Below are 27,673 nucleotides of genomic sequence, written 5' to 3'. Positions count from 1 at the left end.
TTTGCTACTGTTAAGAATGGCAATGTAAATACTTTTTGGAGACAAAGGTTGCCTCAGGACCCACGACTTGAGAATCTCTGCTCTAGAGCAAGTTCTAGAAGGTTAAGTTCTCCACCATTACAAAAAGGACTGTCTGGGGACATCAAGGATGGACTCACAGGCATAGAAGAGGGACACGGGTCCTACAGAGCCCACAGTTAGACTGGAAACAACAGGTGCTGGCACCTGCCTGCCAGGTCACCTGGGCTGGATTGGAACCCAAGTATTTGGCTCCAAAGTCAGCATTATCTGGAGTTCAGTGCACCTCCATTCAGTAGAGGGCATTGCGATGGCCTCCCTAACCACTCTCCTTTCCCAGTGAGCTCTCTCGCTTTAGACCCCAGGGGAGGAGCTGTGCTCCTGCTCCCTCACTCCCTGCAGAGTTTGTGTGTCCACTTTCCACCAGAGGCCGAGCCCAACCAAAGGTTCTTTGCCTTGAATGGAAGTCAGAAGGCCTCCCCATGAGAAGAGACTTGTAGACCCCAGAAAATGGCAGGTCAGCCCTACAGATGAGGCCTGCTTTTGGTTGGCACTGAAACCAGAGAGAAGCAGCCTTAGGAGCTTGGGATTGGGTAAAAGTCTGTCCTGACCTGATTCATTCTCCATGGTGATCTTGAATCATCATTATTCTTTTCTTTTTCAGGGGAGTCTCACATTGTTGCTCAGATTGGTTATAATCCCTTGATTCAGACAAACCTCCTGCCTCAACTTCCCAAATAATTGGGGATGCAGGCACGGGCTAGTGCATCTGGCTTGGACCTTAAACTCTTGCTTCCTTTCGTCAGGTGTGCCTGAATTCAGATTATACCTACTTAGGTTCTCTTGGCCGATTGAAGTTTTCTATCAAAGAAAAGCAAATGCAGAGGACAATAAGCCAGAAAAGAGGACATGAAGAGGACACTAGGCGCAGAGGCCCAGCAGGTCAGTGCATACCCTGGAACTGACATTGACGGCTGTGTCAGACTGGCTCCGCCTCTCCGTGTGGACCACACACTGCCTGGGATCCATAGCGAGAAGATGCTTCTCGGAAGTCATGTCATTCTGGGACTTGGAAAGCTCTAGAAGACAAGGGGTGACAGTTGGGAGCAGGAAATTTTGCCAAGATGTACAGATCCTGGGGGACAGGCAGACAAGAAAAGATGACTAAGAAAAAATGACTAAGCAACGGGGATAAGTCCACGGTAGAACAAAGGGCACTGGGTGTGACTGTGTGCCAGAGACAGGAAGAGGAAAGACTAGCCCTTTCGAAGGTCCATGCTGGCCACATGCCTCTGTGGGCAGCCACTGTGAAGGTGGGGTTCCGAGGGAAACTCTGGCCCAGCTTCCCTGCTCCCAGGCCATCATATGGTCAACCACCTGTCCTGACACAGACTGTTGACTGAATACTTTCTCCTGTGACTACAGAAAGGGGGAAGATTAGAGACGGCCTGAGGCTAGAAAGAGTACTCACACTTGGGATTTCTCAGCACACCAGTGCCCAACCTTTTGGCTTCCGTGGGCTATGCTGGATGAGGGACACGCTTGGGACACACATTAAATTGACAATGAACAAAGTGTAAGGAGGGAACCCCACGCAAGTGAAGGCTCTGTATTCCATCCAGATTCTTCCTCAAATCCAGATCCCCTTCCCAGAGCTCCCCACCCATACTTCACGCTCTAGAGATATAATTTGAATTACTTATGCTATTCTAAAATGTTTCCTTAGCCACATTAACAGGTGACATTAACTCTGCACTTCATTAGACACAATATTCAGATTGCCAAGATAGATTACGAATACTAAAGTTACTTGTGAGACCATCTACCAACTGTACAATTCTCTGGAATCTAGGATGTCACTCACTCCAGCTGTGTTCCTTGTCACTGTCCCCTGGGAACTCCTGAGCATCGTGTGTGGCAGCATCCCTCTGTCCGCTGGTCCACACACGGAAACCTCATCGGGATGATCCCATGCTACCATTGCCTGGTGGCTGCCTGCCATCCGCACTGTCCAGGGAGAGCCTGGGAGGTCTCCTTTCCTTGACATGGATTCCTGACCTGCTTCCCGAGTCAGTCTCGCTTCCTAGCCACTCTTCTTTGAGAGCTACACCACCCAGCATTCTCAAGTCTACCATCCATAAGTATCCTGGGGTGCATCAGCAACTGGAAAAGACCAGCATATGGGGGAGATCGATGACAGCCACCTGCAGCAACCTGGATGCTAAGGGCACAAAAGACTCTCAAGTCTGGCCATTGGTAGGCAGCATCTGTCATCTGCCTGCTCACACTACTTTGGGGCTGTGCCTGTTTGGCCCATTTCAAGATCATGGCTTCAAGTTGAGAAGAACCTGAGAAATTTGGGGTTCTGACAAGTATCTCTCTACATCAGTAGGATTGGTGGCGGGTGGGCAGAAAGAAACACAGTTGGCTCCCAAGTAAGTCAACCCAACCCCCTGTCTGTCTGCTAAGGGGGCTCATAAAGAACTGGAATCTTTCTCCTAGGTGCTTTGGACCACACTGGCAGACAGAGGGTGCCACTCTGGGGCAGCATTCTCAAATCTTGTGGTTCCAAACCGGCTTTAGCATCCTGGGCCACAAGTTCAACCCAAAGGCTCAGATGTCATCAGGTAACATCCGAGGCCTCTAACAGAAACTTCCTCACTTTGCCATAATCCAGCTCTGCTGATGTTTCCACCAGTGAATTTGAAACGTGCTCTTGATTGGTGACTTTCCTTGTATTGGTACCACAAAGTTGCCATGAGACCTTTACTGCATTTCATTGTGGGATTTGGGGTAACCTGAGCCGCGCATCTTTGTCTGCAGAACAAATTGCCTCTTATTTCCTTTGGAATGAGAGCTGTGTTTCTGGAGTGATAGAAAGTTAGTCACGTGGACCTGGGGAGGGGTCTGATTTAGAAAACTGTCATGGGACTAGCACCAGCTCTGCAGAGAACAGACCGCTGTCACAGCCAGGCTGATATCCTCAGAGGGGCAAACAGGCCCATGAAAGTCAACTATTTCCTCCTCCTGAAAGAGACCCAAGACAGCCCACTGCTGATGGGAAGAGCTGGGCTTTCATCTCAGCTGTCTGTGTGGTGGGGCTTGTGTGGAATACAAGATGACTAATTTAAATCCAGTTGTAGTTGGCTTGGAAGCAATAACAACAATGAGACCACCACAGGCAACTGCAGAAAGTGGGCGGTAAATGAAGACAAAGAGAGTGGAGACCCTTCTGGAAGGATTGCCATGACGGCTGTCCAAGGAGAGCAGCAGGTCCAGGGCAAGCTCGTCCTGGTGGGCGACGGCAGCACCAGGAAGTGCCACTCGACTGGCGAGTTCGAGAAGCAGTCCGTAGCCACCCTGGGCATGGAGGTGCACCTGCTGGTCTTTCCTGCCAACAGACGACCCATCAGGCTCAACGTGTGGGACACAGCCAGCCAGGAGTGGTTCGGGGGCCTGCCTGATGGCTACCACATCCAAGCCCATCCAGTGTGCCATTATAATGTTTTATATGTCGTCAAGAGTGAGTTATAAGAATGTGCCTAACTGGCATAGAAACCTGGTGTGTGTGTGTGTGTGTGTGTGTGTGTGTGTGTGTGTGAAAACATCCCCATCGTGTTGTGTAGTAACAAATTGGATATTAAGGACACAAAAGTGAAGGCAAAATCTATTATCTTCCACCAAAATTAAAATCTTCATTATGACATTTCTGCCAAAAGGAACTACGACTTTGAAAAGTGTCTCCTCTGACTTGCCAGAAAGCTCACTGCAGTTTGTGGCCATGCCTGCATTGAAATTCACCAGGAAGAAGAATGGACATGTGGAAGATACTGGGCTTGCAAAGCCAGAAAAGCCAAGGTTTTGGATTTTGCTAGGTATTTTGTGTTTTGTTTTCATTCCTCTGGAATCCTTTGTGCTGCTGAGCTGGGCAGGTTTGGGCAAGACAAGCAGGAGTCAGAGCGAGGCCAATAGACCGAAATGGCGCCTGCTCTCCTCAAGGAGCCAGAGGCTGATCCACTGACCCACGGTTTTCCCACCTGAGGCTGCCTGGGCTGACCTGCACAGGGCTGACCTGCACAGGGCTGGGTAGAACACATCCTGAGTATCACTTACTTCTCATCTGGGTGGTGACAGACAGAAACAAGTTTTCCACGGACTTATTAAATCCTCTGAAGTGACCGAGTTCCTGTAACTAAAACAGACGCAGGACAATGAGCTGTTAGGCCACCACCTGTGTTTGCCCCACCATCTCCAGGCTACTAGCCCCCAACACTACAAGGAGGAAGGGGTGGGAAGGGGTGCAGGTGGGGGTACAAGTGTGCATGTTTGGAGGGGACAGGGCACAGCCCCCAGGAAGTAGGCATCCCTGGCACTTAGCCATCTTCCTCTGTGTTTTGCAGCCTCATTAAAGGATGGAGCGTTATCAACAGGTAGTTCACAAGACAACAACTACCTCTTAGATATAATGACTGACATTTCATTGGCTCAGAGCAAATTACTGCTTGTTTGACCTTCTTTTCCTAGCCCTACACAAATCCTATGTAGAAGGTAGAGAATGCGGGTGACATGGGGGTTGAGGGTACCATAAGGGGTAAGGTGACTAGCCTAGGGACAGAGTACTGTCTCCCAAAATGGATCATAGAAAAGGGAAAACAGTAACTTTATTCAGGTCTCATCCATCCACCTACCCACTTACTGTCTACCCATCTATCTACCTATCCATCTATTCTTTATCCACCTACCTGTATGTACCTATCCACTCATCTACCTATCCATTCTTTATCCACCTACCTGTATGTACCTATCCACTCATCTATCTACCTATCCATCCATTCTTTATCCACCTACCTATATGTACCCAACCACTCATCTGTCTACCCATCTATCTATCCATCCATTCATCCATTTATATATCCATGTGTCCAATGTCTGTCAACACACCCATCCATCCACTTGTCTATCCACCTGCCTCAACAGTCTATGTACCCATCCACTCACCTACTCAACAATCCATGCATGCATCCATCATCTATGCTTCCATGCATGCATGCATCCATCCAGAAACCACTTATTCATCTACCCATTCAGTGACTATGCTTTTGTCCACCCACTTCCATCAACCCATACAACTATCTACCCAGCCCACCTACCTACCTACCTACCTGCCCACCTGCCCTCCTGCCCACCTGCCCTCCTGCCCACCTGCCCTCCTGCCCACCTACCCTCCTGTCCACCTATCCATCTACCCATCTACCCACTCATCCACCTACCCACCTATCCATCTACCCATCTGCCCATCTGCCCACCTGCCCACCTGCCCACCTGCCCACCTGCCCACCTGCCCACCTACCCACCTACCCATCTATCTGCCCATCCATTCACCCAAAATTATGTCCTCAGAACACAATCCCCAAGGTGTCTGTGAACTTGGAAAACATCAAACATGTTTCCATCGCTCAAATGGTCATGTGTATTATCCCACGTAAGACATAACTGCTCCCTCTAATGCGCAGATTGATGCAGGTAACCATACAATTCCCTGGCACTCCAGGTTCCAAGCACACACAGACACATCCTGCATGGGAGACAGAGTTATTTCCACTTCTCAGGTGGAGAACCAAGTAACTGAGATCCCACAGCTAAATTCTTTGGACAGAACTGGTTCTGGCCCCCCTAGAGCCAGCAAACACTGATTCATCCCCCACAGGCACACCACTTACACACACACCCACAACCTGCTGTGTACACATGTCAGATCCACACACACTTAAAGGCACACTACAGAGGCGGGGATGGAAGCTGTGACAAGAGCCAGGACAAGATGTCTCAGGGCACGAGCAGAAGGAGCCAGCTGAGATTGCAGATGGTCCCTGGCAATAGAATGAAAAAGAAAGCACTTTTCGGCTCCAGTTCCAGGTAAGTCAGGTCCGCTGGCCCAGTTCTCCAGCATCCTTCCCTGGCTTCCCTTCCCTGCTCCCACCCAGGGACCCTCCAACAGACAAGTTACCCTGCCAGGGCTGCCACTGCATTGGCTCTCGCTCAGCGGTGGTGGCGTCGGAGGTACCACAGAGATTTTGCTGCCAACAGAAAGACAATAATGCCTTAGAACTACGTGAGTTACTAGTTCACATGTATTCAAATGTGTGAGTTTACTGTTTGGGTGCTTAGCTTTGTCTGGGTCTAATTTTCTTTTAAAGAAAATGGCCCAGCAGCACAGCTTGGCCCTGCTTTTCTGAGCAGGTGCTGTGTGCTGGTGTCTCAGAGGGACATAAAGGTTTCATAGCTCGTCACATTCTGAAGCCACTAGGGGACCCTGACTCCCACACTGAGCTGCTCCTGGACCTATGCTTCATATGTGGAATCCTATCTGGACTCTATATCCTTAGTACAAACCACACCAGCAGAAGGGCCAAAATGCAAAGGGGGGGGGGGAACCAAACAAAAAATTAAACATACTTTGAGAAAAACTGGAAGTATGAGCTAAAAGAACCAATGGGGACTGGAAAAATAAAGAAGCTGGTGTGGTCACAGCCTGTAAACCCAGTGCTGGGCAGGCTGAGGTAAGAAGATCGCCAGAACTTCATGGCCAGCCTGGGCTACATAGCCATGACCAGACCACGAGGCTACATGGCAAGACACTGTATAGGGAAGGAAGGGGAGGTTCTAAGTTTTGAGACCAGATAAATTTTATCATGAGCCAACAAAAGTCAGCGCCCGTGGGAATTCTCGGTGCAGCTCACTAACCTCAGCAGGACAGGCAGTGTGACTCCTGCCGGTTCAAGGCTGCAGGGATTCAGAATCCTGTGCAAAGAGGTCACCGCCTCTCAGAGCACCGGTCATGGGCAACAGGTATTTTCCCCCCACAGATATATTAGGGAGATTCCCGGCACCCAGGAAGATACCAAAGGAAGGGAAATAAACACAACTGTTTGGTTTAGAAGGTCTCAGATGCACCATCAAAAATGATATTTCATTTTTTATAGCATAGCAGGAGAAGCTGAGGGGGAAACACTGTGTAAAAATAGGATTGCTAGAAGATTCCTCATAAATCTGAAAGCTCATCTCAATCTTTTCCAAGAACTTTTGAATTTTTTGAAAAGTCGTGTTCCCAAGCAGTGACCTCTGGAGGTCTGGCCTCATGAGCTCTTTCAGGACGTCCTCTGAGCTCCGCTGTCCCAGGCACTCACCTCAGCCTCTGATAAGATTGCAGGAGCTTCGCCCCAGCCGTCTCGTGTTTACCTGGAGGAGAAACAAGCCAAGGGCAGTCAGGGCTGAGAACACGCTGTAGGTGACTAAGATTATTCTAATATCACTTCTTGGTATTAAAGAGAGATCCTTTTTTGGGGGAGGGGGGTGACAGAAATGCTCAAAGTCGGGTTGCAAAAGATGGGTGAAGTGGCTCAGCAGGCAAAGGCCACCAAACCCACAAGGTGAGCTTCATCCCCAAAATCCACAGGGTGCAAAGAGAGATGACTCCTCCAAGTCGTTCTCTGATCAGTACACACGCGCCTGGCACATTCATGTGTGTGCATGAATACATGCGTGCGCACACACACACACACCATTAATCAACATAGGGCTGAAGAAATGGCTCAGCAGTTAGGAGCACTGATTCATCTTCTAGAGGACCTGGATTTGATTCCCAGCGCCCACATGGCAGCTCAAAACCATCTGCAGCTCCAATTCAGGCGATTCAATGCCCTCTTCTGACCTCTGTGGGCACACATGCAGAGCACAGACATATACACAGACAAGACACCTATACACAAAATATAAAAAATAATGAACATAAAAACATAATTCTAGGGAGCTGGAAAGACGGTCCAGTGGTTAAGAGAACTGGCTGTTCGCAGCACCCACATGGCAGCTCACAACTGTCTGTCACTCCAAGATCTGACACACTTACACAGATATACATGCACATCAATGTACTAATATACTAATATACAATAAACTAAAAATAAATAAATCATTTAAAAATGTAATTCTGGATGGTGGGGATTATTGTGCAGCCTTCCATCCCTGGAGAACCACCAACTTGTTAAGTCTCCTACACACCCCACAATCCATCATGTCTGGGACTGCTTCTATGAGATGCTAATGTTGAATTAGATTTTCTAAACCTGGGTAATTTGAAACAATCCTTTAAGTCCCCCAGTTCCTTTCCCCCAGGAAACGCTGCCTACAAAATGCCCCTTGTGATGAAGGCTTAAGCTAATCTCTTTAAAAAATGTAATCTGCTTATTTCTAGTTAGTGACTAATAATTTCCCAGAGCAGACTGCACCTGCCGTAGTAACCCTTTTTATTTCCTCGTGTACCACTGCCCCCCCCCCATACAACTCTGCCTGTCCATGTTCCTGTGACCACAGTGGTTCTTAGCTACCAGCAAGGAGGGGGGATGGGAGGAACTACAGTATGGGAGCATGTTTGCAGCTCATGGAACTTTCTAGAACCTCCACGCATCCTGGCCTACCAGGGCTCTGGGAGAGCAAGACTGCTCTTGTGTTGCCTGGAAGATTTTAATTCATTGCACAGATCTGGATAGCAGTGCTACTTAAGGACACAACGACAGAGTGAGGTACTGAGAACAGCGGGCAGGCAGGGGCGCCTCCTGGAGGGACAGACAACACCTAGGGTTAACCCCCATGTCAAACTCCAACCCTCGAAGCAGGACGTAGCTCCAGCTCCATATCTGTAGCTGGGCTGCCTCCAGAAGAGACCGGAATCTTAAAATCATACCTAAAGGATTTTTGTCTTTTGTTTGAGACAGGGTCTGTGTAGCCCAGGATAGCCTTGAACTCAGGACATAGTCTGAGGAGATCTTGAACTTCAAACCCTGGTGCAGGACAGGTGTACACCACTGTCCCTGATTTTATGTAGTGTAAGGGCTCAAACCCAAGGCTTCCGTACGTGAGGCAAGCACTCTACCAACTGAGTCCTATCCCAGCCCAAATGTTTTGAACCTCTGTGATTGTGTACATTTTGGGGGCTTCATAGAAGTGTTCTAAAATAACTTGAGAGCACCCCCATATGCTGGTCCACTAAGAAGAACTTCTCCAAGGCAGAACAAAAGGCCTCTCCCAAAGACAGGCAGCTAAACTGTAAAGCCAGAAGGCAACATATGGAGCCCCCCTCCTCCCATCTACAAGAGCTGCCTCAATGGCAGTGTCTGCGTAGAAACAGAGAGAGCCAACTTCACTGCACAGTAATGGTGGACAGGGAGGCAGAGGAGAGCAAGGAAAGGGGAGAAAGGAAGACGAGAAACTGGCACAATGCATACCCAGAAAGTCACCTGCTTGACCTTGGATGGCTATGAACCCAGCCCTAAGGCACGACCTCCAGGGCTGCTGTTCTCCCACACCCTCAAATCTGATGCCATCATCTGTCGTCCTAGGCCTAAATCACGAGCCCTACGTGGTGTCCTGGTGTTCTTGCCTCGCCTGGGCTCCTCCATGCCCTACAGCCCTTGCTCTTTCCACTCCAAAGAGCATATCGTTTCTTCCTGCCTCTCTGGTTTACCTAGCCTGCACTTGACCTCTGCCTCCACAACTACTGTGACCCCACCTCTCTTGGGGCTGCTTCCAAATGCATTCCCACCCCAGACCCCTGCCGCACAGCTCTCTACTAACCCCCAGCCTGGCCCTCCCTGTTTCATCTGCTCCCGTGGCCACAGGAAGTGGCCTTGCTGCTGTGTCTGGCTCTCTGCTGCCCCCTGCAGGCTGTAGCAAGCTGTGGCCCAAGACCAAATGGGAAGCACTTACTCAGGGCTTCTGCTTGGAAAAACAGCCCTGAGAGTTACTGAAGGGTACACAGCTGTGTTCTGACAAAACGGTATGGACTCTAACGTTCTAATTTAATATCACTTATATGATCACAAATATTAACTTTTTAAAACAACTGAAAAATTCTAGGGGCCAGAAAGATGACTCAGTTGCTAAGAGCACTAGTTACTCTTACCGAAGACCCAGGTTCAGGTCTCCGCACCTACGTGGTGGCTCACAACCTTCTGTAATTGTAGTTCCAGAGGATCTTATTTCCTCTTCTGACCTCCGTGGGCACCAGGAACACATGTGCACATTCACACACGATACAAAACACCCATACATATAAAGTAAAATAAAACTTTTAAAAAAATTCTTAGCTCAGCATAAGTTTGCTTCAGGTCCATGTGTCATATGGCAAGGAAATGGGGGGCTACCCAGAATCTCAGATCCACCCTCACTGTGAATCAGAACCTCCATGACATGAGATCCCCAAATGAGGCTGATCCAGTGCACACAGCAACTGAGACACATGACCCCATGCATGGCTTTTATTGATGCCCTGTTCACCCCCATTCCCCTCGCTCATTGCTTTTATTCAAAAACCTCGAAGTCTTCATTCTGTTGTTGATGTTGTTAACACGTTTCCAATTCCTACAGTCTTCTAAGGAAATGTGTACAGAGACCGTTCCCTGGACCTCAGGGGAGTCGGGAGCAGCAGGACTGGAGAGGCCTGCAGCCTGCTTAGCTGCAGCAAGACCAGCTCCTAGATGGCCTGGTCTCCTTGCAGGACCATGTGATTGATCCTGAGGGCAGCTGACACACACAGTTTTTTTTTTTAAAAAATATTTATTTATTATGTATACAATATTCTGTCTGTGTGTATGTCTGCCGGCCAGAAGAGGGCACCAGACCCCATTACAGATGGTTGTGAGCCACCATGTGGTTGCTGGGAATTGAACTCAGGACCTTTGGAAGAGCAGGCAATGCTCTTAACCTCTGAGCCATCTCTCCAGCCCCCACACAGACAGTTTTAAATTAGAGGAATGCTCTTACTTTGGTCACGCTATTCCCCCCTTTTCCCAGGTAGGAAGACTATATGGAGATGGCTAGGTAGCAATGAGGCAGGGCTGGGGTGAAGCTTCTAAAAGCCAAGGACATGCCAAAGGCTGCCGGGAACCACCAGAGGCTAGACAAACACGGGGAAGTGTGGTCTCACGGTCACCTTGGTCTTTCTTGGGTTTTCAGCCTCTGAAACAACTAACAATAACTCTCCATTACTTGAAGCTATGACAGTAACAAAGGCCTTGGCACTTTATTGTGGTGTCCTAAGAAGCCAGTCTAGAGACCATCTGTAGTCACCACCTTCCTTTCCAGGGTCCACTGATGCCTCTTCTGTCCCATGTACTTGGTCCTGGTCAGGTAAGCTTCCCAGACAGACACACTGCACAACACACTTCGTGTTCTCCCTGAGCCTCTCTCAACTGAAACTGGACCTAGTCTGCCCCTCCTGCTCATGTCTCACAGGCTGTTTATTTACAGCGATATGATGACTGTTGTGTGCTGTTAGCTTTCACCTCAAACAGCCCAGAGTCACCTGGGTAGAGAATCGCAGTTGCAGAATTGACTAGACCAGGCTGGCCGCTGAGCCCGTCTCTTAGCATTGCCTTGGTTATTAATTGATGTAGGAAGGACCCAGCCCATTCTGGGCAGCACCATTCCCTAATTTAGGGCCCTGGATTGTGCAACCCTGAAGAAAGCCAGCGAGGTGTAAGAGGCAAGCACGCAAGAATGCATTCATTCCTCTCTGCTCTTGCCCGAGGATACGACGTGACCAACTGCTTGAGCTCCTGTCTTTCTTCCCCTCCGTGATGGTCTGTGACCTGCAATTTTGAGCTAGATAAACCCTTCCCCCACCTAAGCTGATTTTGACTGTTCTATCACAGCAACAGAAATAAACCTGGAACAATGAACAACCAACCATCTTTGAGAGGCTGGTCTCTCCCAGTGGTGACAGTACAGACCCCGTGCCTTCCCCATAGGAAGTGGGTGTATGTTCATAACCGCCATTAGAGTGAGAACTCTCTGAGGACATGAGCCTCATCTTTTTACCTCAAGTACCCAGGAGAAGGTAGCCCATGCAAGGGGTGGTGGTCATGAATATAATGTTGACAAGAACCGATACAGACTCACAGTAACCTGAAGGCTCACTGAATCTCCCTGACCAACAACTCAAAAGCCATAAAGAAGGGGAAGAGGTGGGTGAGGCGGGAAAGGTCACTGGAGAGTAATCAGAATTATAGGCATTTGTAAAACTGCAAAAGAATAAATGAAATTGATTTTTTTTAAGACAGGATTTCTCTGTGTGATAGTCCTGACTGTCCTAGAACTTGCTTGGTTGACCAAGCTGGCCTCAAACTCACAGAGATCCGCCTACCTCAAACTCACAGAGATCCGCCTACCTCTGCCGGGATTAAAGGCGTGTGCCACCACTGCCCAGACTAAATTGATTTTTTTCTTTTTAATGGAAAAGAAAATCAAGAACCTGCTTTGGGAAGATTACTATCTGCTGACACTGGGTAAAAACAGAAAGTTTAAAGGTCCGGGTCTCACTTTACCTATTGATCATGAAATCTGATTATCTCTGCTCTATCCAGCTTGGTAGGACCAGTCTAAAACTCAGGGGCCTGACAGGCACCCAGACTTCTGGGAGCAGCATTCCTAGGTCTATCCCTCTGTGGTGTCGTGTCTGCGGGCTTTCCTCTTAAGGGGAATAATCAAGAAAAAAAAAAAGCAATCAAACACAGGATCCTATCTTTTCTTTAATATAAGAAACGGGGCTGGAGAGATGACTCAGTGGTTAAGAGCACTGACTGTTCTTCTAGAGGACCTGGACTCAATTCCCCAAACCCACATGGCAGCTCACAACTGTCTGGAACTCCAAGATCTGACACCCTTACACGTGCAGGCAAAACACCAAAGCAAATAAAATTAAAAAAAGAAATAAGACATTTTATCTCTGGAAAATGTGATTTCACTGAAGATACTAATTAGTAGGAGTGTGAACTCACGGGAACTGTGAGTGAGTGTTACAGAACCAGCCTTGCTGAGTCTGTCTGACCTGTCTGACAAATGGGGTAGGTGGGTGTTCACTGACGGAACAGAGGAGAGGACACACACACGGTCTTGAGCAGAGTTGTACACACTCAATGGAACCTATCTCTTTAAAATTCTTATTTGTTTTAGTGTGTGTGTGTGTGTGTGTGTGTGTGTGTGTGTGTGTGTGACAAAATTTGGGAGTCAATCCTCTCTGTGAGGAGCTAGAGACCAAACACAGGCCATCAGACTTGGTTGTTGAACCATCTCTCCCCAGCCCAACTAACCATTGTCCTTTCTGTACAGAGATGGAGCCCAGTGCCTCGTGCATGCCGGGCAAGCACTCTGCCACTGAGATGTCTCCCCAGCCCTTCTACTGCTCTCTTCATTCCTGAGCCCTAGAGCTGATTCTGTCTGCAGAAGCCTGTGACAAGACAGGTTCTGGCTAAGCTGCCTAGGTAGAAGCACAAGACTCTTAAAAGTTGTTTGAAAAATTAAATCCTGCTTGCTACGGAAGGGGATAAAGATCCCTGCACTTCCATAATGACCAACTGCAAAACTCATCCTGGTTTGTGATTCAATCGGCTACAGAGACAGTTAGCTGAGGGAGGGTGGAAGGCAGCCACCCTAAGTCATTTTATTTCCAGGTATTAACAACAGAAGTCTGATTATTTACAGATAGCATTTACCCTCTTTTAACTTGAGAAGAGTTAGTATTAAAGGTACTGATGCTGCTTTCTGATGTGTGTGTGTGCGCGTGTGTTTGAGACAGGATCTCACTGTATAGTCAACCTCAGCCTCTTGAGTGCTGGAACCACAGACAAGCACACAGCCTTTCATCTATTTTACACACACACACACGCACACACGCACACACACACACATACACACGCATGCACACACAAAATACTCAAGGGGTCAGGTAGTCAAGGCTTGCATCAAACTCACTCTATCTGAAGATGACCTTGACCTTCTGATGCTCCTGCTCCTGATGCCTAAATGCTGGGATTACAAGCATGCACGACTGTGCTTCAATTTATATGGTGCAGATTCATTTTATATGGTGCAGAGGATCACTGTTAAGTTTGTAGAACAAAATAAAAAGCTACCATTGGCACCAAAGTAAACATGCACTTCCAGCAATGAGCCAAAAGGTGGCGCCAGGAGTAAAGGGGACTTCCAGTTTCAGATTCCAATGACTGAGGAAAATGTCCATCATGATTAACAGAGACACTTCACTAGAGGCTCTCAAACCCACAGTGCTCATAAGAACGCCCTGGCGACCTGCCTAGCACGACCCTGTGAAGCCCCACCGGCCCACCTAATACACCCCAGGGTCTCACTGAACTGCACCATTAGTGTGGGAAGCCAGGAGTTACAAACTTGAAACACTTTCAGCTGGTCGTGAAGCCAAGGTCCTAGAAATCACATGAAAAGCCTTCTGCACGCACCACCAAATACTGCAGACAGCAGATCCAGAGGGAACAATGCCAAGACAACCAGGGAAGGCTCTAAAGACACGTCAGAGCTGGGAAGCTCTGGACACACAATGATTCCGATGAGGACAGAAAACCTCAACAACACTGGAAAATCAGGGGCTGGGGAAATGGCTCAGCGGGTGAGAATACTGGCTGCTCTTGCAGAGGACCTGGGTGCAGATCCCGACACCCACATCAGGCACCTCCAGTTCCAGGGGATTCAACACCCTTCTTCAGACACTGTATGTGGTACATACACATACACATAAATAATAATTTTGTTATTATTATTTTGGTTTTTAGAGACAGGGTTTCTGTGTGTAACAGCCCTAGCTGTCCTGGAACCACCTCTGTAGACCAGGTTAGCCTCAAACTCAGAGATCTGCATCCGCCTGTCTCTGCCTCCTGAGTGCTGGGATTAAAAGTGAGTGCCACCACTGCCTGTCATAAATTATTTTTTATAAAAGCCCCAAAACTAATTTAAAAGTTTTAGAAAATGTAGTATAGCCTCAGAAAAAAAATAAGTGAGCTGAGATAACTAAATTTTTATACTGTGTGTGTGCGGAATGAGGAACTGGAGCTCATTTTTGCTTATTTTTAAACCTTTTTGATGCACACGGTCTATATACGCAGTGTATGCATGAGTGTGGGGTGCACACGGTCTATATACACAGTGTACGCATGAGTGTGGGGTGCACACGGTCTATATACACAGTGTGTGCACGAGTGTGGGGTGCACACCGTCTATACATGCAGTGTACGCATGAATGTGGGGTGCACACCGTCTATATACACAGTATGTGCACGAGTGTGGGGTGCACACCTTGCACACTTACAGCTCTGTCAGTCCCCATCATGTTTTCCTCAGACAGGTTGTCTCACACATCTGGAGACCCGTGGCCTGGGAGCCTTAGTGATCCTCCCCCCTAGTCCTGGGGCTGCAGGCACAGACACGGTCACACTCGCTTTCTATGTGGGTTCTGGAGACTTTGAACCCAGAAGCTTATAACTGAGCAGCAAATGCTCGCTGAGCCGTCCTGCCAGTTCTCTTGTCTTTTGAGAGGTTGGCACAGTCAACGTTACCACACTATCTCTACCACTCTTTATTATTACTCCATCTAGTCCACTTCCACGGGAATTTCGGTAACATTGATCTTAAATGGCACATATCGAATAGAACCATTAAGGGAGAAATAAGTAAAGCACATAAAAAGGGAAATGGTGCTGAGGGCGTAATGATCCCTGGAACAGCAGCTAAACATTAAACTCGGCTCTAGGTTTCCAACGATATAAAGGAAAAGCACCAAACCTTAGCTCGCGGTGTGCGCTCGTGGATAGGATACAGCCTCTATCGTCAAATAGCCCTGCCTACCCAGCCCACAATCATAACTCGGGTGAGCGAATGGTGGGGACATCTGAGGATGGATGAGATGTGGTCAGCAGAAACCACACGTTCCACGATGTTTAAGTATCTGGAAAATATCCTTCACGAAGTATTGCACAGAGAAATACCAGGTTAAAACGAAAGATGAATTGTTCCCAATCACATGAATATCATAGAAAATTGTCAATCATGTTTATGCCTAAGTCTCTTGATTCACGTGGATAATGAAACATTTTAGTGCATTTTAATATAGTGTGTCGGGGGGTGTCAGAGGACGGAATTGAACTCAGGTTGCCCACATGGGGGAGGGTGGGCAGAAACAACGTGTAACAGAACATTAGCAGCCATTCCCTGAGAGAAGCGGCTCTGCTTCTCACATCGCCACCCTCCCTTTCCTGCTCCTCCTCTTCATCTCCGATCCCCTCCTGAACCCTCTTATGATGGGAGGCTGAACTCAGGGTCCCACACATGCCAGGCGAGTGTTCTATGAAGCCTTATCTCCAGTCAGCCTCCCTTTCCGATTTTTGAATGGATATATAGTACTTACATCAAAACAAAAGCACGAATGGAATCTGATATCACGCTTCCGAGAGGCCTAGAGTATTGGGAGAAGAAAGCCGGCCTGGCCCGCCAAGCACACCAGCACACCAAGTGAAATGGCTTCCTAGAAGGTGTGTTGGGATTAAAGGCGTGCGCCACCACCTCCCGGCTTAAGCTAAGTATTTTTAATTCAGGATCACGAACAAAACACTGGATGAAAAGATTTCGAAAAGTTTTTTAAATGCAAATATAGAAAAGCACTTGCAGAGAGAAATGGAAGCGCGCAAAAGAGCCTTGCAACAATCACAGAAAACCAGGCAGAAGGCAGCGGCTGCATGGCAGTCCAGAACAACCCCAGAAGCTGGAAGTCTGGCAAAGCAGAGATGGAGTGGGTTAGACTGGGCAGAGCCTCAGGCAGAGGTAACCAATCGACTTGGTTCAGAACAGGAATGCTCAGATAGATGGAAGGGACAGACCAGCTGTCAGGGCCTAGGCGCCACACACTCAAGTCCTGGGAGGTCGCTCCTGTGGTCTGAGGTCCTATATTAGGTCCCAAGAAGCCAGATCAAACAGAAACAGAGTCATTCATACTAAAAGGCCTAAGGAAGAAGAAAGATCCCAAATAGACAGACATCCTGGAGACGAAAGAGTCCTCTTGACCCGAGTTGCATACATTAGCCCTTACAACCCATTTATAGCAATGAAGGAAAACTTACCGTGGGTTGAGTCCTCACCAGAGTAAGGAAGCTGAAGTAACCGGGTGCTAGCCACTGAGTTTGTCCGTGCCTTGCAAACCCCACTCTCTGCCACAGCTTAGGGGTGACTGCTTACAGTGAAATCATTTGATTTTGTACATCGGAGGCTGCCTCGGTTTGTGACGTTTGTGACGTGCAAGTAAAAGCCAGTCAGATCCGTCACTAAAAACACCGTCATTTCATGTTTTGACAACTCCAACACCATGAGGGTTTTTGACTTACAAACAAACAAAACAACAGCAAGCCAACAATAGCCACAAAAATAACTCAGTGCCAAATACTTTAAAACTAGAAAGGATCATCTTACAGGAGCTAAGGAGTTAGAGCACTTACCTTCAGTTGGAAATTTCCTGGCTCGCTCCTCAAAGAACCATTCTCCAGTTTTGATTTTCACATTTCTGAAAAGCAAACAGAAGTATCTTTTTGAGAGCAGGCTTTACGCTCCAGCTCAAGCTGATCTAGAACTCACTGCGCAGAGCCCGGGCCTCCCGCTCACAGCACGCTCCTGCCTCAGCTGCTCGTGCTGAGGTGACAGCTGTGAGCCATTAAGACCTTTACAGATACCTGTTTTTTAAACAATAGTGTGATTTTTGTATGGGTGCTTTGCCTGCATATGTGTCTGTGTACCACACACATACCTGGTAACTTCCGAGGCCAGAAGTGTCAGATCCGTGGAAAATGGAGTTACAGGCAATTGTTAGCCACCAGGCCTGCCCCTACCCCTACTCTAGGTAGCCATGGACATCCAACCTTTTGGCTTCTCCGGATCAATTGAATGAAGAAAAAAGGTCTTGGCCCACACATTCCAAAGTATCCAACCCCAAGGCCAGCTTTGAATGTGGCCCCAACACAAAACTGTGAACGTACTAAAAACATTGTGTGTGTGTGTGTGAGAGAGAGAGAGAGAGAGTGAGAGAGAGAGAGAGAGAGAGAGAGAGAGAGAGAGAGAGAGNAGAGAGAGAGTGAGTTTTTTTTGATTTTTCAAGACAGGGTTTCTCCATAGCTTTTGGTTCCTGTCCTGGAACTAGCTCTTGTAGACCAGGCTGGCCTCGAACTCACAGAGATCCGCCTGCCTCTGCCTCCCGAGTGCTGGGATTAAAGGCATGCACCACTACCGCCCGGCGAGAGAAATTATTTTATAATTTGTTCAATGCTCTAACTGTCCTTGTTTGCTTTCTGTGCTGTGGTAAAACACTGACTAGAAGCACCCTGGAGGAAGAAAGATTTGTTTGGCTCCCAGCCCATCACCAAGGGAAAGCCAGGACAAGAACTCAGACAGGAACTGAAGTAGCAACCACAGCAGAATGCTGCTGACTGACTTGCTCTCTCTCAGCCTGTTTGTTCAGCCTGTTTTCTTAGATAGTGCAAGACTACCTGCCCAGGGTGCCAGCACCCAGCACGGGTTTGGCCCTCCCATACCAATCATCAATCAAGAAAATGCCCCACAGACCCGTGCACAAGTAAATCCAATGGCTGCAGTTCTTCAGTCGAGACTTTTTTGTCATCCTGACATAAACCTGCACAGTAGTCTTTGTAGATGGCAACGTTGTGTCCAGAAGTCACTTAAAATAAACTCACTCTTGCAACCCGAGAGCCATGGCTTGAACACTCCTGGAAGATAGTCCCTGCCTGAGGGAGGCTGGGATTACAAACGTCAAACACCTGATTCTGCTTCTAGAAGGCACCAGCATTCATCTTTATGGTCTTCCACCCTCCTGATGCTAAATTAGCAAATGAGAAATAACTGTGGAACACACTTTGTGAACTCTAGCACAGATGTTTTCTAATGGGGAGGCTGGAGGCACCTAGCAGAAAGATGTTCTGACCTCACTGCTATGATCAAGTCGCAAATTAAATGGGTATGTAGGGGCATATCTTCCCTCTGCATCAAGCTGCTGCGTCTGCAGGTGGGGAAGCCGTGACATTTATGTTTTGTGTGCTGAGAAAGTGGGCATGATGTCCCCTAGAGATGCCGAAGGCGTCTTCACCATTCAACCCACAGGAAGTGAAAGACGGGTGAGGCTGTGTCTTCAGAACACTTTGAATGCCTGAAGCCGCGCATCTCTGCGGGTCTGCTCTCTGCTCAAGGCCCTGATCGCAGCAAAGAAACCTGAAGAGCACCCCGAGAGGCCCTGGTGCCTTGCCAGATGCTCAAGGTGCAAACACTCCGAATTAAGCAGCAGGCTGGTGTGAAACAGAACAACGGGCTTCCTGTGCGGGCCAGTCCGCCCTCTAACTCCTGCTAGGAACAGTCTGTGAACACACCCAGTTAAAACTTTCCTTCCAACAACCCTGCAGGGAAGCTGCTTTGCTGTGGCGAAGGAAACTAGTGGGGGGTTGTCTATCCACAAGCCCAGCTGATCTGCTGTCAGCGTTGGGCCAGGAAAACACAGATGTGTGTGATTAAATCCTAGGCAACTATGAGAAGAGAGGAGACTCGTGATGAAGATAAAGCAATGATTTTATCATGCTGCTATCAACCCCTTCCTGCAAAGCATTCACTATGTCCCTTTTTTAACCCAGGGCCTGGTGTCCATCACACCCAGAGACACACTCACAAGTCCCAGTACAGTGCACTGGTGAATAGATGAATATTCCCACCTCTCTAGGGAGCACTCTGAGAAGAAAGGGATGAGGTGGGATTCAAAGTGGATAGAGCCCATAGCCGTGTCTTCAAGGGGGTTCATGTCACCAAAAGGACTGAGCTAAGGGCACCGGGGCAAGAACCACTCTGAGTTGGCACAGCCCCAACCCAGAGGTCTGAGGAGAGAGCAAAGAGCAGCTGGCAAAATGCCACAGGCAATATCCTTGGAGCCTGCAAGACCAGGGGAACAGCCATGCTCAGCAAGTGTCACTATGGCAACTAGAAAGCATGAGCTAGAAGCAGCTTTCAAAAACATGGCTCTTGTCTCTGTGCAAAAGAACCTCAACCACAGCAGGAAATCAGGCTGAGGTGAGGAGACCTGGGGCAGAGCGCAGGGAGCCCTGCTGACGCCCAATAAAAGGCAGAACCAGCAGGTAAAGGGGGCGCACGCCTTTAATCCCAGCACTCAAGAGCAGAGGTAAGCAGATCTCTGAGTTCGAGACCAACCTGGTCGACATAGTTAGTTCCAGGACAGCCAGGGCTACACTGAGAAACCCTGTCTGGCAAAAAAAAAAAAAAAGGCGGGGGGTGGGGGACAGAACCAAATCTGCTGAGTCCTGACTGAGCTCGGCTCAGCCGCTTTCCCAGAACATAAAGGGGGAAAAAGTTGGAAATATGGAAGAGAAGAGAACACAAATGGAGCGTGAGACCAAGCTGCTCGCTGAGTTATTCTCCAGGCTGGTAGCTCAGTGGGAGAACACTGGCCTAGCATGTGCAGGGCCTAACTTCAGTCCCAGTAAAAGATAAGAAAGCAGGGCACCACAAAAGAATAATCAAATTGAAGAGAAGAAAGTGTTGGCTTAGAAATGGGCAAATTCAAGAGGCTGAAAAACCAAAGATTCAAAAGTATGTTCCTGGGTCCGTAAGATCAAGTGGAGAGACCCTCTTTCCCAGTCTTTTTGACTGTAAGGATTGGGAAGGGGGGCTGTGGGAATGTAATTGGCCCCATAAACTCATGGGGGAGTGGCACTATTAGGAGGTGGCCTTGTTGGAGGAAGTGTGTCACTGTTGGGGCGGGCTTTGAGGTCTCATACATGCTCAAGCCACACCCAGTGTCTAAGACTACTTCCTATTGCCTGCTGGTCAAGATGTAGGACTCTCAGCTCCTTCTCCAGCACCATGTCTGCCTGTGTGCCACCATGTCACACCACGATGATAATGGACTGAACCTCTGAAACTGTAAGCCACCCCCAATAAAAATATTTTCCTTTACAAGAGTTTGTGGTTATGTTGTCTCTTCACAGCAACAGAAACCCTCAGACAGGAGAATCTCTAGGGCATAAAGAATTAGGTGATAAACACCTTCAGAAGTCTCTGTAGCATTACATTCTGAAAGACAAGGAGGCATTTATTGAATTTCTTGATTAAAAGGGCGAGACCCAGATATAGAAACCCAGTGAGGTCACCACACATGTGAAAAGGCCACTGGAAGGCACACTTAAGTCCACTGGCTTGGGAAATGCAGTCTTACTGGGGTAATTAATGTTCATATGGGTAACTATGTGGAGAACAAGCTTTTATGGGGAAGATCCAAGTGTCTTCCTAGGAAAGGGGAACATTGTTGGTTTCTGAAAACCAGAAGTATTCATGGTAATCAAAAAGAAATTCCAGAATCTAACCCAACCATCACCAGAGCATCTCAGCATAGGAGGGATTTCAGAGCACAGCAGCCTACGGTCAGCTCTATGACTGGGCAGGAACCCAGGCTGCCCTCTTTCTGTGACAATAAAGAGGCTCATTCATGACAACACTGAAATTGCCGCATCAATGGGCCAGTGTGGGAGCTGAGTCATCTGAAGCTAGAACACACATGACATCTGCTGGTTTGGGAACACACTCCGGTCTGTCTTGTGGACGTGCACAAGCTATTATGGAAATCCTTATGAAGGCATACTGTACAGAAATACCCACCCCCACCCACCTGTCCAAGCTCTCAACTCCCGGCCCCCTGTGACCTGATTACCATGCCAAGTGCCAGCCGCGGTAAACTGCCTCCTGTATGGTGACAGGCTCTAGCTGAAGTAAGCAGATGACAACGGAGAGTACAAACCAAAGACATCATAAAATAAAAAGCTCACTGATTCTCAAAAGGGTTTAAAAGGCAAGAACTGCAATCAAGTGCTGACCACAAAATGAGCCTGACCTTCACAAAACTGGGTGAAATCATTCTCTTTCTGGGCATGTTGGCATGAGCCTACTAACCCACCACCCGAGAGGTGGAGACTGGAGGATTATGAGTCTGAGGCCAGCCTGAACTACCTACCCACATAAAGTTAGATGTGGTAGCATGGGCCCATAATTGCAGCAATCCTATGGCAAGATGGGAGGAGGCAGAATTCTCAGGAGCTCAAAGGCCAGCTACACAGGCATATACAGGAGATCCTGATTCAGACAAGGCAGAAGGGTGGAAGCCAGAGCTGGAAAGATGCGTCCTGCTCTTATAGAGAACCAAGTACAGTCTCAGAACTCAGGCCAGGCAGCTCACAACTGCCTGTAGCTCCAGCTCTCAAGGGATCTGATGCCCCTGGCCTCTGAGGGCACCAACATGTATACACACATACGCTACCCCAGACACACACAATTAAAAATAAATCTTTAAAATAAAAAAGGTGGAAAGCACCTGACAGAGATGGTGAACACCTTTAATCCCAGCCCTTGGGAGGCAGAGGCAGGCGGATCTCTGTGAGTTCGAGGCCAGCCTGGTCTACAAAGTGAGTTCCAGGACAGCAGCCAGGGCTACACAGAGAAACTCTGTCTTGAAAAACTTGAAAAAAGAAAAAAGAAAGAAAGGAAGAAAGAAAGAAAAAGAAAAGAAAGAAAGATAGTGGAAGGCAAAAACCAACAACTAAGTCACGGCCTCTGAGTTCCACATATGCACCATGGTACACACGTGCCTATGCTTAGACATGCAAACATGTACACATACACAAAGATGCACACTCCCACGTCATACACAGAAAAGCATTCTATAATTTTCTACAGTTTTATTTTATGCTTTGACTTCAAAGGATATTAAGAATCTTTACTCTCTTTTTGTGTGTGAGTCAAATATCATAATTCTGTAAATAATTTCCCTACTCTTAAGATGAGTATACATATTCCACATGAAATGGCACGTGCCGCCCTGCAAGGACTAGACATAAAACACTGCCCGCTAGGAGTTCTGTCTGATGACGCGAAACCCTTTACACAATAAATTCCCCTCTGTATGCTATGAATATGTTTTATTACCATTGCTTAATAAAGAAGCTGTTTTGGCCAATGGCTTAGCAGAGTAAAGCCAGGTGGGAAATCCGAGCAGAGATATAGAGAGAGAGTAGGCAGAGTCTAAGAGATGCCATGTAGCTGCCAAAGGAGACAGATGCTGCACCCTTACCAATAGGCCACAGCCTCATGCTGATACACAGGTTAATAGAAATGGGTTAATTTAAGATATACGAGTTAGTAAGAATCCTGAGCTAACAGACCAAGCAATGTTGTAATTAGTGTGTTTCTGTGTGATTATTTGAGTTTGGGCAGCTGGGAAATGAAGAAGCAGTCTCTGCTTACAATTGAGCAAGTCATGAGGAGCAAGCAGCACCCTCCATGGCCTGCATCAGCCCCTGCCTCCAGGTTCCCACCTGCCTGAGCTCCTGTCCTGACTTCCTTCAGTGACGGACTGTGATAGCTAGATAAACCCTTTCCTCCCCAGCATGCTTTGGTTGTGCTGATTCATCAGAGAAGTGATAACTAAGACACTTCACTCTAATTGTTTCATAAAAATTCCAGGACACACTTATTGCTCAGATACTTTCAAACTTGAATAACTCCCCGATTTTCAGGTCTGGATCTGTTCAGTCCAAGCAGAAGTGTCCACCCTTTAGGTATGTAGCAAGACATTGTCACCTACAAAGTTCACGCCTGAGGACCACATGATGGGGTTTTCGGTTGTTTTTTAGGTAAAACAATTCCCTAATGCTGTCAGCAAATTTATGACTTGCTGTTTGGCAAGGAGTATCCCTAGGCACACATGGCTAGGGGTGCAGCCCAGCGGCTCATTGACTTTCTGATGTCTAACAACCCCCACTCCCAGTGTCAAGCAGTAGCAAGTACCCCGTAAGACTGTATGCGTACAACCGCTGGAGGGTGAAGTTTAGTGGCAGAGTGCTCGATCAGCATGCGTGATCACTGCAGCCCCAAAACTGGATAGTGGCTCCGTGAGGACAGAGCTGGAGACGGGAGTCAGGAGTGTGAAGAAGTGGGCAGAATAGGGCGAGAGAAATCCTGAGTCACTAAATTAGCTTTCTTCTAACACGGCTTCATCTCCGAATCCACCTGGAGTGGCGCAATTACCACAGGTATTTTGAAAAACATCCTTATTTCAAAATAAGGAAGCTGGGGGTTATAGAAAATGACATTTTGTGTACTTTGTGGGTCAAGTTACAATGCTGGGCATGATGCCGTGTAGGGCGGAAATTTCAACATACTTACCTCCCTAGGAGATTGCCTCAGCCCAGGCCCTCTATTCTGATTTTTAGTTTGCAGTTAACCATTAGAGGGGGAAAAATTGCTAAGAGTTCATCTATTTCCTTTATTAGGGAAAGTCAGGTGACTGAGTGGGGAAGAAAGTCCTTGGACCTGTGTAGAGAAGACTCGGAATCAATCCCCTCTCCAGGCCCCCATTAGCACCGTGAGGCCAGGGCAGTACATAGTCCTGCTTAGGGTTTTTCTCTTGAACTAAGAAAAGCCTGATGGACACTGATCCAGGACAGGGAGAGATGGTGTGGGGGCAAAGGAAGGGATTGGTTCAGACACAGAGAGCGCAGAGCCATTTCCATATTGTTGGTGACTGGCATGCATTAAACCTTGCAAAGGAACAGGAAATCCAGCATTGCTGTCAGGTGGCCGTACAGACAGCCCTCCTGATTTAGGAAGGGAAGCTAGATTCATGCTGCTGTGTTCAAATCTCCCACGAACTGTTCTAGGGCCCTCCAACACGAGCAGGGATATTACAAGTTGCTTTTAGGCCAGAGTCTCTGACTGCTCATTTACAGATTGGCATCTGCCTTGCACTGCCCTCTTCCTGTGAGGTCTGCGGTATTCTGTGTTTGCTGTTCCTTCCCTCCTTGTCTCAAGGAACCTATGACCTTCTCTCACTTAGGACAGTGGGACTGCAGGTCAAATATGCTAATTTTCAAGATGACTTGTTCAAAGACACCACTTCTGGGCTTAAAACACCTCACCATCAACCAGGTACTGGGGTGCTCGCCTTTAGTCCAAGAACGTATAGGCAGAGGCACATAGATCTCTGAGGTTCAGGCCAACTTGGTCTACATTGATGGGGAACCTCCTTCAGCCAATGGCTGGACCAGGTTGGGACATGACTGAGTACCAAAAAGCTGCAGTCCTTCCCTGCTCAGTCTCTTCTTCCTGCAAGCCACACCTGGATGTCGGACCCCATTCCTATTTCCTCACTGTGATCCATGAGTTCCCTTTTAATAATAATAATAATAAACAAAAAACCCTTACAATCTCTATTTGAAGTTATCTTGGGATCATCTGACTCGCACCCCCCACCCCCGCTTGCCGCGTTCTGCATCATCTGGCGCACAATGCGGGGCCGAGTCCACGCTTATTGGGATACCCCACCCCTGCTGTGTTCCCCATTCACCAGCCGGGGCACATTTCTCACCTGCCCGTGGCTCACCTGCCGCTGCTTAGGACTCTGACTCTGCTGACCCATGGCTCCAGCTGGCACCCAGACTCAGCACACCGCTGCAACCTCTCTCGTTCCACCTGCCTCTGCCTAGGACTCTGAATTTCCCCCGCAGTCTGCCATTTTGCAGCAGCTCGCAACTGACGAAAAGCCACCATAAAACTCTCTCCCTGTACAGAATCACTTTAATTGTCCTTCAGAACTGCTCTTAATTTGTTAAACAAAGCGTATTTGTCAGTATCTAAGTAGGTAACATGAGCAAAACCAAACCAGGACTGTCCGCCACTGCTTGGGTCTCTTCATCACACAGCTGCCACCACGACGCTGGCCAAAAAGATTTTTACACCTATTCACTAAAAGTTTCTACAGGGGGTAAGTGATGGATTTAAAAGTTATAAAATGACTGACAATATTATCATTCAAAAATTTAATAACCATTTTGCTTATGCTACAGAGGGTATTCTACAAGGCTTATGTGATTTTCCTTATATATTCATTTATTTGATTTCAGGAATTAGTTTTGTTTTCCATATTATGTCATTAAAATTGGTTTAATAACAGGGCCAAGAATGAGGCATTTTTAAAAATAATACAGTCTTTACAGACTAATAATAAATAGCTGTTTAAAAATCCTATTAAAAAGAATAACATTAATTTGACATACAAAATCCAATCAATGTCAAAGGGTGCTGACTCATTATCTAAAAAAAAATTCATGCTGTCAAATTTAGCAATCAAAATCTGTTAAAGTTATGATAGATTAATGGATAAAGTATCTCTCCATAAAGGCAATATACACACCATTAAAATTATGTCCAAGGAGGAGACATTATCTTTACTGGACAGACTTCATACCTTGAAATCATCAATGAGGACATTAGAACGGAACACTATACTGCAGAGTTAGACTCTACAAAAGAGTGGTAAAAATATTTAAAACAATTGAGGAGATTATTGTACCTGATGAACATGAAGGGAAAGTACAAGAACAGGACTCAACTCGGCCAGAACATATTAGAACCAGAGACAAATTCTTGGTGAGGCACTTATGCTGATCCACATAACCAAGCTCTCTATGATGAACACAGCTTGTCCCTAAGCAGCACAACAGCTTTAAATGCTTGGAACAGGATTCAGGAATCAGGAAAGAGAATTGAATGATATATCAGGGTTAAACAGGGCCAGAGAGAACCCTTTAGAGACTTTTTACAAAGATTAACTAAGGCTGTACAAGTAGGAGTAACAGACCCAGATGCTAGATGAGTATTTATCAAATCTATGACTTTTTAAAATGCAAAAAGATACTTGGGCCTTTAAATGTTAGATCAGCACCAATGGATGAATGGATCCTGCATACAATGAACATTAAGACATTTGACTATAATACTGAGGCTTGGGTAGGAGAAGCAATTTCCAAAGGTATGAGGAGACATCGAAATGCCAAATGCTTTAATTGTGGTAAAAGAGGACATCTGAGAAGGAATTGTAGACAAGAAATTCCTAAAAATAATGTCTTCTCTGAAAATGAGAAAAATAGGCAGTCTCAGCCTTCTAAAATATGTAGGAGGTATGGCAAAGGCTAACATTCAACCAACAAATATATGTCAACAAAAGACAGACAAGGCAACCCAATATCATCAGAAAACTCCTTGGGGGCCTCTTGCAGGCCCCCATGTCAAACATGGTCCAGTCATTCCTAGTCACTGTAAAAAATATGTCTCACAAAAAAATTTTTAAATCTACTGCCTACTGGATAATATTACTCAAGTAATATTATCTCCCTTCTCAGGCCTTTGATAGTGTAAAAGATTAGATAGATGTACTTACCTTCCTCTTATAATCTAGCCAAGCTATTTCAAATACAAGAGTTAGACTTCTTAGAATAAAATGATTATTGAACATTTAGCATATGCTCCTTGCTTAATATTGGTTATGATGGTTATAATTCTAATTTTTATACTTGATATCTGTTCCTATTGCATATAGTTTTGTATTGTGTTTGAAACTCTCTTATTTAGACAAAAAGGGGAGGTAATAGAGAACCTCCTTCAGCCAATGGCCTTTGAGAGGTTGGACCAGGTTGGGGCGTGTCTTTGGGTGCCAAAAAGCTGCGGTCCCATCCCACTTGGTCTCGTCTTCCCACAAGCCACACCTGGATGTTGGACCCTATTCCTATTTCCTCGCTGTGATCTGTGAGTTCCCTTTTAATAATAATAATAATAATAATAATAATAATAATAATAATAATAATAATAATAATATAATAAACCTTATTCGAAGTTAGCTTGGAGCTATTTGACT

The 27,673-nt window shown here is 47.0% G+C and overlaps 1 protein-coding gene and 1 pseudogene across 3 annotated transcripts in view; one reads left to right on the top strand and one right to left on the bottom strand.

Moving 5' to 3' along the window:
* Sytl3 (synaptotagmin like 3) overlaps nt 1–27,673 on the bottom strand; it is a 63,087-nt gene that overhangs the window by 18,770 nt on the left and 16,644 nt on the right. Inside the window, exons 1-6 of one of the 3 annotated variants that reach the window (XM_050136043.1) lie at nt 18,612–18,645; nt 17,367–17,431; nt 7,206–7,257; nt 6,026–6,095; nt 4,132–4,210; nt 973–1,097 (exon numbers count right to left, since the gene is read on the bottom strand). In XM_050136043.1, the coding sequence (XP_049992000.1) occupies nt 973–1,097; nt 4,132–4,210; nt 6,026–6,095; nt 7,206–7,257; nt 17,367–17,431; nt 18,612–18,631 (411 nt within the window). In that variant the 5' untranslated portion in view covers nt 18,632–18,645. Of the gene's footprint in view, nt 1–972; nt 1,098–4,131; nt 4,211–6,025; nt 6,096–7,205; nt 7,258–17,366; nt 17,432–18,483; nt 18,544–18,611; nt 18,646–27,673 lie in introns of those variants that run through there. The other 2 variants (XM_050136044.1, XM_050136042.1) reach the window with 2 other exon arrangements.
* On the top strand, nt 3,265–3,990 carry LOC126497593 (GTP-binding nuclear protein Ran-like; annotated as a pseudogene).

The sequence above is a fragment of the Alexandromys fortis genome, unplaced genomic scaffold (genome assembly GCF_014885135.2).
Source record: "Alexandromys fortis isolate MF-2015 unplaced genomic scaffold, M_Fortis_MF-2015_v1.1 scaffold_23, whole genome shotgun sequence".
NCBI lineage: Eukaryota > Metazoa > Chordata > Mammalia > Rodentia > Cricetidae > Alexandromys > Alexandromys fortis.
This window is presented reverse-complemented; position numbering and strand designations above follow the sequence as displayed.